A 13,079-nucleotide genomic window follows, 5' to 3' on the forward strand; every position below is an offset into this window, starting at 1 on the left:
CCTCATATTGATTCCATTTCATAACATGTTTTTTGCAACCCAGCCATCACAGCAGCCAATCCAGTACCTGTACGGAGCTGTACTGTCGCCTGAGCCTATTTCATATGCTTTCCCCACTGCTCAGGTGGATCTATATCATATATTTAAATTTTAATTTATGTTGTTTTTTTATTTTCATCTGTTAATTTATTCTCAAGTGCTGTGAAAAATTCCAGGTTGTGCCCACTTTGAGTTTTAGCAGATCCTTCCCCGCTGCAATGAAATCCGAGAAGCTTTCAGAGGATTTTTTTTCCTTGACACTTCCAAAGGATTGCATTGATCATCTTTCTTCTAAGGAAACGGTAACTAGTAAATTCCCTATGTGGTACATAGGTATATATATTGTCACTGAGGGATATGAAGCTAACAGGAAAGGGTTAAGTCAATTTTTGCAGACTGTATGTTGGGCTCATTGTTAAATTTTTTCAAAATAAGAATAATTTTCATTTGTAAGTAATCATTTATCTCGGGGTAGTCACGTTTTTGTGTGGACTTGTGCTAAGCGATTCGTGGCTTATTAGTGATTTTTTTTCCTCCTCATTAAAAAGACTAGGTTAAAATCACAAGATTATATTTTATTACTCCTATATATATACTCATTCTTTACTTAGGTTTTCCTAAAAAACTTAACCTTGTTTAAGGTTTTTAAACACACACATATAAACCATACCCTTGCAGGCAGTGAAGGAGAATATTGATTTGATTTCTTCTAGTCGCCATAAAGAGTGGCTCACAATTCAGGATCGTTTAAAGGACTGGCGATGTGAAAAGCGTAAACGCAATACCGGAAATCAAGTCGACAAGGTCAATTATAGAGCTTTCTTTTTCCTCTTCAATAATGATATACTGTTTGTTGCAGCAACTAATATCGATGTGCATATCAAAAATTGGATAAACTTGTGCAGTACTTTTATCACCATAATATGAAACTTCGGTCCATTAAAGAACTACGATTTTATGTCAAGTACGGATTCATGCCGTGCAGATCACAAGGCAAAAGGACCATCGAAATCCTCCAGGTAAGTTGAACATCATACATACCATCATCTAATAACTTTTTATATAATATACTAATATTATCTGATTTGCAGGAGGGACCAAGCATAAACAAAAGAGTCTCATACCTGGACGGTAAAGAAGATTATATCATAACAAAATTCAATATAGACACAGACATTGCAAGCAAGGTAGACCAGTGTATAAAAGAACAATTACATTGGACAAAGGAGGGAGGAAAGCTAGTACTAACAAATGGTAATATCTATATCTTTGTATATTTATACATGTGTTTGATTCTAGTTTTATACCGTATCTCTATTTGATGAGTATGGCATGTGAAACTCAACTCCAGTGTTTCTAATATATGTTAACAAATACAGGAAACCAGATGGAAGGTTAAACCAGATCAAGGGCCTGGGGAGCTTGAAAGCTGAATTAAAGTCTCATGGAAATTATTTTTATTCATATTTTGATAGAAAATATAAGTGTAACTAACATATGCTGATGTTAAAAAAATACACTGGATTCGAACTTTAACATTGTTTTTAATTCTTATTAAGCAGTATTTAGATTGTCAAAGCAAGAGATAGACATTATTTTCTCAACCAATTAATTAATATCATTTTTAAATACATTCAAGATACTAATATAAGAAATAATTTAGAAATTCATCACTTTCTCTCTTGTACATATCATACAAAATTTTGGTACCTAATTTCATTCATTTTATTTATAATAACAAACTAGTTCAATTTAACTGGCCATTTGAAGGGACAAATGTTATTGGTTTCACCCAAATAAATTTGTTACAAGTAGTTGAAATCAATAAAAACAACTTGATGACAAAGAAACCAAACTCATAAAATATTTATGGTAACTTATATAACCCGATATGAGCTTGAACAAAAAATTTAAACAAAAAAGGTAGCACCTAGCAAGAAAACAGATGTAAAGTCTATATTATAAGTAGAGCAAGGCTTGCCAATACCAGGTTTATCATATTGACTATAAAAAGATGGAACATATGATATCTTTCAACATTAAAAAAAACAAACAACTTATACAAGACAACAAATGAAATAGAAAACAAATAGAGGTGGAATTATATAACATTTATCCCACCATATTTGGCATCTCTTATGGTCACTTATTATTTGTGTGGTATAAGCATGGAAGGAATTGGAATAAGCAAATCCTCTACTCGTCATAAAATGAGTCACCTAATATGTTCAATAGTTCCCTTTTTCTTAATAATAACATCATGTATGATCCTCATCTTTTTTCAACTCCCCTTGAAAAATTGACAAGGAATTCAATTAATAACTAACTATTTTGATGGGCCAACAGTAATAAAGTTCATTGGAGGATAAACCCATTCCCAATTATAGAGCTATCTCACCACCAATTTCCAATATATACATGGTTAAAGTAATGGGTTAAAGTGTGATTATCCCTAACCCATATTAGTTTTCAATTTTATTTACACACCAACTATGTGCACAAGAATCAATAAGAGGTTGACAGATACTAATTCTTTCATCAAGGAAGTTGCACCAACCACAAGTCACATACACCATAATTCCACATTTAGGTGGCACCAAAAAAATCCATCTAAAGTAATGGTAATAAAAGTAATATACCCAAGTTAATACAAATAGTTGATTAATTAAGAAGTTTGTTAATTTCCCAATGTTAAAGTTAAAACTTCTGATTGGCATGTTCAAGTAAAAATCATTGTGAATTTATGATATTTAAAGAAAAAGAGAAGTATCCTTTCCTCAATTTTGGGCAGTATAAATTTTAGGTCATGTATGATCATTTGTTTACTTATTTATTAAGAATATTTTTAATATATGCTTCATTTAAAATCTAATATTAAGTATCAATTATTTAATATAATATACATTTAATTATACAAAATATCAATAATAGGTCAAAATGTGAAATAACTCAAATGATATGTGTGTTAAGTTTTATTACAATTAGTTTCAAAGTATTCAAAAAAATTTCAACAATAGCTTCTTGAGCGGGTAGTAATCAATTTAGGTTCTTAAAAAATTGGTAATTAAAATTAAAGTTCAAAAAGTTTGTAACTTAATTAAAAGGTCGTACCAAAATTGTATAGATAGTCGAAATCGACCAAATAGGAGATATATTTTGGTATACTATCTCCTATTTAATCTATTTGAATTATTTATACGATTAGTTTCTTTATTTTACATGTTAATTAATTTCATAATACAAAAATAGAAAATAAAGATATCTATAAAGAGATTCATAAAACAAAATAAAAAATTAAAGATAAATATGGAAAATATAATTTACTAAATATTTGATTAGAACGCATACTTAATTTTACTATAAAGTAATTTAAAAAAGATCCCCCTTTCCTAATCATCTACTTTGGTACTTTCCTGGGCAAACATTTTAACATTAGGGGCTTAGGTACGTGGATGGAAATGATTCTTCTGGAATATTTCAAATTATTCTTTGAAATACGGTCTTGACCCCTCCTCTTTCTCCTATATATATGAACTTCCATATTTCGGTGAATGCATATAGCTAAGCTCTCCCCTCCCTTACTTAATTTTCTTGTTTGCAATTATATCTTTATTTTTACTTAAGTGTTACAAATGGCTTCAAACTATCAAGCTTCTGGGCAGGTCTCAAATATGGAGCACAACGGTGATAATTTGGCCATAGTTCCTTATGAGGTGAGGATTGTATTGGTATTTTATGTGTATAACATGTTTCTCCCCTCATATTGATTCCATTTCATAACATGTTTTTTGCAACCCAGCCATCACAGCAGCCAATCCAGTACCTGTACGGAGCTGTACTGTCGCCTGAGCCTATTTCATATGCTTTCCCCACTGCTCAGGTGGATCTATATCATATATTTAAATTTTAATTTATGTTGTTTTTTTATTTTCATCTGTTAATTTATTCTCAAGTGCTGTGAAAAATTCCAGGTTGTGCCCACTTTGAGTTTTAGCAGATCCTTCCCCGCTGCAATGAAATCCGAGAAGCTTTCAGAGGATTTTTTTACCTTGACACTTCCAAAGGATTGCATTGATCATCTTTCTTCTAAGGAAACGGTAACTAGTAAATTCCCTATGTGGTACATAGGTATATATATTGTCACTGAGGGATATGAAGCTAACAGGAAAGGGTTAAGTCAATTTTTGCAGACTGTATGTTGGGCTCATTGTTAAATTTTTTCAAAATAAGAATAATTTTCATTTGTAAGTAATCAGTTATCTTGGGGTAGTCACGTTTTTGTGTGGACTTGTGCTAAGCGATTCGTGGCTTATTAGTGATTTTTTTTTCCTCCTCATTAAAAAGACTAAGTTAAAATCACAAGATTATATTTTATTACTCCTATATATATACTCATTCTTTACTTAGGTTTTCCTAAAAAACTTAACCTTGTTTAAGGTTTTTAAACACACACATATAAACCATACCCTTGCAGGCAGTGAAGGAGAATATTGATTTGATTTCTTCTAGTCGCCATAAAGAGTGGCTCACAATTCAGGATCGTTTAAAGGACTGGCGATGTGAAAAGCGTAAACACAATACCGGAAATCAAGTCGACAAGGTCAATTATAGAGCTTTCTTTTTCCTCTTCAATAATGATATACTGTTTGTTGCAGCAACTAATATCGATGTGCATATCAAAAATTGGATAAACTTGTGCAGTACTTTTATCACCATAATATGAAACTTCGGTCCATTAAAGAACTACGATTTTATGTCAAGTACGGATTCATGCCGTGCAGATCACAAGGCAAAAGGACCATCGAAATCCTCCAGGTAAGTTGAACATCATACATACCATCATCTAATAACTTTTTATATAATATACTAATATTATCTGATTTGCAGGAGGGACCAAGCATAAACAAAAGAGTCTCATACCTGGACGGTAAAGAAGATTATATCATAACAAAATTCAATATAGACACAGACATTGCAAGCAAGGTAGACCAGTGTATAAAAGAACAATTACATTGGACAAAGGAGGGAGGAAAGCTAGTACTAACAAATGGTAATATCTATATCTTTGTATATTTATACACATGTTTGATTCTAGTTTTATACCGTATCTCTATTTGATGAGTATGGCATGTGAAACTCAACTCCAGTGTTTCTAATATATGTTAACAAATACAGGAAACCAGATGGAAGGTTAAACCAGATCAAGGGCCTGGGGAGCTTGAAAGCTGAATTCAAGTCTCATGGAAATTATTTTTATTCATATTTTGATAGAAAATATAAGTGTAACTAACATATGCTGATGTTAAAAAAATACACTGGATTCGAACTTTAACATTGTTTTTAATTCTTATTAAGCAGTATTTAGATTGTCAAAGCAAAAGATAGACATTATATTCTCAACCAATTAATTAATATCATTTTTAAATACATTCAAGATACTAATATCAGAAATAATTTAGAAATTCATCACTTTCTCTCAGCTTGTACATATCATACAAAATTTTGGTACTTAATTTTTTTCGTTTTATTTACAATAACAAACTAGTTCAATAATTTAACTGGCCATTTGAAGGGACAAATGTTATTGGTTTCACCCAAATAAATTTGACTACAAGTAGTTGAAATCAATAAAAACAACTTGATGACAAAGAAACCAAACTCATAAAAAATTTATGGTAACTTATATAACCGGATGAGCTTGAACAAAAAATTTAAACTAAAAAGGTAGCTCCTAGCAAGAAAACAGATGTAAAGTTTTTATTATAAGTAGATCAAGGCTTGTCAATACAGGTGGAATTATATAACATTCATCCCAACATATTTGGCATCTCTTATGGTCACCTATTATTTGTGTGGTATAAGCATGGAAGGAATTGGGATAAGCAAATCCGCTCCTATTCATAAAATGAGTCACCTAATATGATTCAATAGTTCCGTTTTTCTTAATAAAAACATCATGTTTGATTCTCACTTTTTTTCAAGTCCTCTTGAAAAATTGACAAGGAATTCAATTAATAACTAGCTATTTTGATGGGTCAACAGTAATAAAGTTCATTGGAGGATAAACCCTTTCCCAATTATAGAGCTACGCCACCACCAATTTCGAATATATACATGGTGAAAGTAATGGGTTAAAGTGTGATTATCTCTAATCCATATTAGTTTTTCAATTTTATTTACACACCAACTATATGTGCACAAGAATCAATAAGAGGTTGACATATACCAATTATTTCATCAAGGAACTGGCACCAACCACAAGTCACATACACCATAATTCTCAATTTAGGTGGCACCAAAAAGTAATGGTAATAAGAGTAATACAAAATTTTGGTACTTAATTTCTTGCATTATATTTACAATAGAAAACTAGTTCAATAATTTTACTGGCCATTTGAAGGGACAAATGTTACAGATTTCACCCCAATAAATTTGACTACAAGTAGTTGAACAAATCAATAAAAACAACTTGATGACAAAGAAACCAAACTTATAAACAATTTATGGTAACTTATATAACCGGATGAGCTTGAACAAAAAATTTAAACAAAAAAGGTAGCTCCTAGCAAGAAAACAAATGTAAAGTCTATATTATAAGTAGAGCAAGGCTTGCCAATACCAGGTTTATCATATTGACTATAAAAAGATGGAACATATGATATGTTTCAACATGGAAAAAAACAAACAACTTATGCAAGACAACAAATGAAATAGAAAACAAATACAGGTGGAATTATATAACATTCATTTCACCATATTTGGCATCTCTTATGGTCACCTATTATTATGCATGGAAGGAATTGGAATAAGCAAATCCTCTCCTAGTCATAAAATGAGTGACCTAATATGATTCAATAGTTCCGTTTTTCTTAATAAAAACATCATGTTTGATCCTCACCTTTTTTCCAAGTCCCCTTGAAAAATTGACAAGAAATTCAATTAATAACTAGCTATTTTGATGGGTCAACAGTAATAAAGTTCATTGGAGGATAAACCCATTCCCAATTATAGAGCTATGCCACCACCAATTTCCAATATATACATGGTTAAAGTCATGGCTTAAAGTGTAATTATCCTTAACCCATATTAGTTTTTCAATTTTATTTACACACCAACTATGTGCACAAGAATCAATAAGAGGTTGACCATACTAATTCTTTCATCAAGGAACTTGCACCAACCACAAGTAACATACACCATAATTCGACACTTAGGTGGCACCAGAAAAATCCATCTAAAGTAATGGTTATAAAAGTAATATACCTAAGTTAATACAAATAGTTGATTAATTAAGAAGTTTGTTAATTTCCGAATGTTAAAGTTAAAATTTCTAATTGGCATGTTCAAGTAAAAATCATTGTGAATTAATGATATTTAAAGAAAAGGAGAAGCCACCGTGATAATTGGGCCATAGTTCCTTATGAGGTGAGGATTGTATTGGTATATTATGTGTATAACATGTTTCTCCCCTCATATTGATTCCATTTCATAACATGATTTTTGAAATCCAGCCATCGCAGCAGCCAATCCAGTACCTGTACAGAGCTGTACTGTCGCCTGAGCCTATTTCATATGCTTTCCCCACTGCTCAGGTCAGGGGCGGAAGGAGCATGGTGGCTGGGGGGTCCGCTGCCCCCGCTTAACTCAAATATAATTATTTTTTATAGTTCTAATCTTGTGGATTAATGTTGTTTGCTGCCCCTGCTTTAAAAAATAAAACTGATCCAGACCCTCTACTTCAGTGAAAAATGAATAATACACTGAAATATAAAGAAGTCAATTAATTAGTAGTATAAATTTTCATGTAATGAAAGTTAGACCACTATAATATTATGTTTTCTCCGTCCCACCACATAGTTTACGTTCACTATTTGCACGTATTTTGAGTTTCCTATAAAATATAGTTTCATAACGATATTCTAATTTATTTATTTTTTTTAATAAAATTTTAAACATCAAACTTTTATTTAGAATTTTTTTTTAAAAATAAAATGTTATAGAACTAATATTATAAGAGACTTGGTTTCAAAAAAAAACATTATAAGAGACTTAAAATGTGTTCCTAAAAATAACGTAAATAACGTGTCGGTATAAAGGAAGTATTTACATGACGCCCCTCCTTACATGAATTTCTAGTTCCGCCACTGGCTCAGGTAGATCTGTATCATATATTTATATTTTAATTTATGTTGTTTTTAAGTTTTCATCTGTTAATTTATTTACAAGCGCTGTCAAAAATTCCAGGTTGTGCCCGCTTTGAGTTTTAGCAGATCCTTCCCTGCTGCAATGAACTCCAAGAAGCTTTCAGATGATTTTTTTACCGTGACACTTCCAAAGGGGATTGCTTTGATCATCTTGTTAGATTTCAAACTCTCCAGCTAGCAATATATTATTTATAACAGATGGGTTGGTTTATTGTGCATGCATAAATTAAGGTTGGCAGTAGAAAACTATAATGTGAAAGAATGACACACAATGATATCTTTTCATCTCACAAAAGATAGTAATATCTTACAAAATTACACACAGTAAGAAACCTGTGGAGAGAAAATCAGCAGTCCACTTATTGATTACACGAATACACGCCACACACTTGATATATATTACAAACATCACACACCGAACAGCTTTCGCTTTTATTTATACTTTCACTTGCACACTTATAATCAACAACAGCGTTTCGGAATGCACAAGTGGCCAGTCATGTGCCAACTTTCACGTCCATCGGCAGGTGCATAAGGGCATGCAGGACTGTATTTTCCACTGAATTGTAGATTCCATGCTGCATTCGGATCCTCCGTGGAAAACATTGTCCAGCTGGCAGTCGAATTCTCGTACCTCGTGTGTGTGATGCGTTCGTACTTTGTCAGATCCTGGTTCTTTTTTATGTCGTCTTTGTCGATATCGACTGTAAAGATATCTCCATAAGGCCTCACCGAATGTTCAACCAGAGGCAAAGAGATAGGATCGACCGAAACAGCAGCAAGATCCGCGACCACGACGATGCTTTTTCCATCCGGGCTGAAAATTGGATGGTTGACGTGTCCTGCAAGAGGATTAGTTAGATCTGTTGCCGGAACACTTCCTAAAACTCTTACCACCACTGATGGATCTTTAGGGTTGACTAGATATATTGCGAAGTATCCGGCATCGAGACCGTTGTCGGATTCTGGTGCAGAAGCAGGCTTGTCCCGAGTGGAGGAGAATACTATCCAGTCTCCACTCGGGGACCAGTGGCAGTGAGTGTCGATCCAATGCCCATTTGTAAGTCTTGTAATTTCGCCTTCTCCGAAATCTCCAGATTCTGCATCCTCCATTATGTATAAATTCTTGTATTTCTTCTCGCTGTCTTTGAAATCTCTTGTAGATCGAAAAACTAATTTCGTCCCTGTTACAATGCAAGTTGCAAGCGGTGTATTCATATAGATGTCATGCAAGCCGTGTATTCATATAAAAAAACAGAAAAATATAGTTTATCATGTATGGTGGTTTAGAAGACATACTCCCGGTGTCCCTCTTTCTTTTTACACTTTTTTTTCATTACTCGACACGCATTTTAAGCTCATATAAAACATAGTTTGATAATTTTTTTTTGAAATTTTTCTTTTTTTATAAAAATTTAGATAATAAATATTTATTCAGAAAGAAAAAAAATTCAAAATAATTTATCAAACTATGTTTTATATATGAAAGTTTTAGAATGTGTGCCGAGTCCCCGACTGCCAATATAAACAATTGAGGGGGACGGAGGGAGTAATATTTAACAGATTTGTGCTCAAAACATGTATTAAACTGTCACAAGAAAGATTAAGTAGGACGTTAATAGTTATCTACCATCCTTATTGGTGGAAGGGAAGGCATTGTTGGAACCATCAGTGAGCTGTTCAGCATGTTGTCTAGCTGTGGAAACATTGGGGATTCGATAAATGTCCAGTGTTTCCTTGTCTGAAAAGGAAGGTCCCCTGCATACATATAGGATATCTTCTTTCTGGTTCCACACCGGAGCAAAGATTTTATTTGCCCCTTCAGTCTACACATATATAACCAAATAGAGTTACATATATTTGTTGCAATTTCACGATGCACACATAGTAATATAGCAGCCAAACAAAGAGGAGAGGGAAAAAGAGGCTGCTTAAATGGGATTAGTTTGCAAGTAGGAGTTAGTATACCTCATAAACAATCCGCAAGCCTTTGTCATCAGCTACCCAAACAGACTTGAACTCATTGTCAACGAAGGCCACCCTCTTACCGTCATTGGAAAACGTTGGGAATGCTCCGGACAACCTAAACAGTCCCACATCCTCCAGTGGAGATTTGATCTTGCTGAACTGTCTTTCTATTTGTGCTCCACACTGTTCATCAATCAAAAGTTACACTTCAATCAACTCTATCAAGGTAGAATAATTAGAAACTCAAGATATCAATGTTGCAATTAAAAGAAAACAGCTCAATGAATCAAAGAAGGTTCATTAAATTTGCAGTTACCTTCACAAGGCCAGAATTGACACGATGATATCCTATGCGCTTCTTCTCACCATCCATTATCACAAATGGGTTGAAGTGATCTGCTAGAGGTTTAGATATTTGAGAAATTTTCATTTTTTTCTCGGGGTCAGTTGAATCAAATACCATAATGTGACGATACTGATTCTCTGCCCGGTTCACCCCAAATTTAGCTATATCAAAAATAGTTGCCACAGCCACAGTGTTTGCATCAATGGCTACTGGTGTCATGGCATTACATTTATCCGGTGTTACACGAGTCTGCTCTTTCGTGTTCATGTCAAATCGGAACACAGCCCAATAATCTCCGACCTTGCGGTGGAAAAATATTACATCTTCACTCCCCCATGTCGGCCAGCCACCATTCTTTAAGATCATTGTTCGCCTGATAACTCTTCGATTGGAAGGCTTATCAACAAACATCACATAGATGTCAGTTTTGAGATCTTGGATCTCACCATCCCAACCCGACCTATTCTGGAACGACGCCATTGCTATCATTTTACCAGAGGGTGACACCGAGGGGCTCAAATCAGCTACAACTGCAAGTTGAGATAAATTATCAAAGTTAAGATCCAATCTATACTTGCAAGATTTCCATCTAATTGTTTTTAAGTTGTTAGTAGAATTTGTAAGTGCTACTTTAAGTGTCTAAATTAAATTATTTGCAAATATCCGAATGCAAATTGTTTTTAAGCATAAAAATATTATGGAACTGTACTTTATAAAAGCGTCAAAATACGTGTCAAGAAATAACGTAAAGAACCTACTGAGACAGAGAGTATACTTACAAGACGGAGTAAGGCGTTCGGTTTTTCCATCACTTAAATTTGTTTTATACACAGCAGTCCAGGGTTGACGAGGCTTGTCAGCAGCTTCTTTAGTGGAAACGTACACCAGGTAATTTCCGGCAATGCAAGGGCTGTCTTCCATTCGAGCCTTATCTGATGTGCTGTAAACATCAGCAAAGCTGAACACTTTGGTTTTAATCGGCTTCTGGTCATGAAAGCGAAGAGCAAACTGAATGGTTTCCAGGTTGTCTCTTTCGGAGACAAAAACCAGGCCAGAAACACGACCAGAATCAACATCGGTGTCCTTGATTCCCTCGGGAACTAATTTGGGACGCCTGAGGATAGTCTTGAGGGCGGCAGGTGGAATGGAATGGCCATTGAAGTTGTAGGAAACTCCGTCGGTCATTGGGAGCTCATCTTTGTTTGAGGTTGGTGGATATGGACAGGAAAATATTTCAAGGGGCACAGGGGGTCTGTAGGTTGTGAAGAAAGCAATGCTGCCTCTTTTCTCTGCCATTATTTCTCTCTTTGTTTTATATATGTGGATGTTTTGAAGGACAAACTTGCAGAGAAGGTGGATTGTAAACCCTCTATTTATAGTGGATTATGAGCTAGCTGCAGGTCATTACTTTCGAACTTTTTCTTTAACCATTATTCAAGCTTGGAATTACTGATTTATCTCCCGGTTATCTTCTCAAAGATCGTATAGATTATCTAATGTTTGTTTAGTTGATTTCGATTCCTTGACAGGCCCAAGGGATATGAACAGGGGCTTTTTAATATTTCATCCCATAGCAGAATAGTTTTTTAGAGATAATTAATTAAGTGAAAAGTCAAGATATATTTGAAAAAATTTAGTGGGTGTCAACCTAAGTTCTACATCGAAAAAATAAAAGAAGATTTATCTTCAATATAAGCAGTCGAACAACTCCATTAGTATACCCAGAACTTTTGGGAGGAGTTCGAAAACAACTGTTGCAGATTATATCCTTGATTAATTCGGTTTCGGGAGAAGATAATGGAGCAATTTGTTGAATTTCATGTATATAGGTAATTGTTCAAATACAAAACACTAAAATATAATTCAATATAATTCGGTTACAGGAGAAGACAAACAGAACTCCTAATTACAATTTCAAACAGAATAATTATTATTTAATTAAAATCTTGAAAACGGCGTAGATCTTATATATATCCTTCATATTAAAACCACGTCAAAACATAGCAAATTTTCGTAAAGAGAAGATAAAATAAAATCCGAATAAATTGGAAACAAAATTTGTCAAAAACTCATTTAATGAAAAACAAACAAATTAAAGGATATGAATTCTTTTTAAGAGATGAGAATTATTGAAAAAACAAAAACAAATAGGAATAACGTGTGAGCGTCTTGGAACAAGAAATTGTTAGTTTAAAAAGTGGCGACCACATTTCGTCTAAATAAAAGGTGGTCGAAAATAATCAACCAAATAAAAAATGGTCAAGTAATTTCGATCATTATCGGTAATGATCGAATTTGTTTTATTTTCGAAACAAAATAGAGGGAATATCAATTGTTTGAGAAAAAAAGAGGGAAACTAAATCTTGAGAAAGTCGGAATTATATTTTCGACCCACCCAAAAAAATAAGAGGGTTATAATATTTTGAGCAAAAGGGAGAATTTCATTTTTTTTGCAAGTAATATTTTCTTGAGGTTATTTTCGACCGCTAGCAGTGGTCACATATAATACAAGTCGGTCGAAA

At 33.5% G+C, this 13,079-nt stretch overlaps 1 protein-coding gene across 1 annotated transcript; it reads right to left on the reverse strand.

Annotated features, from left to right (window-relative positions):
* Nucleotides 1-8,505: 8,505 nt before the first annotated feature.
* On the reverse strand, nucleotides 8,506-11,915 carry LOC108203090 (uncharacterized). Its single transcript, XM_017371816.2, has 5 exons — nucleotides 11,337-11,915; nucleotides 10,528-11,087; nucleotides 10,212-10,394; nucleotides 9,874-10,069; nucleotides 8,506-9,427 (listed from the first exon to the last, which is right to left on the reverse strand). The coding sequence occupies exons 1-5, from the start codon at nucleotides 11,851-11,853 to the stop codon at nucleotides 8,706-8,708; spliced, it is 2,178 nt and encodes a 725-aa protein (XP_017227305.1). The 5' UTR covers nucleotides 11,854-11,915; the 3' UTR covers nucleotides 8,506-8,705.
* Between the last annotated feature and the right edge of the window lie 1,164 nt (nucleotides 11,916-13,079).

Source organism: Daucus carota, chromosome 9 (assembly GCF_001625215.2).
Source record: "Daucus carota subsp. sativus chromosome 9, DH1 v3.0, whole genome shotgun sequence".
Taxonomy (NCBI): Eukaryota; Viridiplantae; Streptophyta; class Magnoliopsida; order Apiales; family Apiaceae; genus Daucus; species Daucus carota.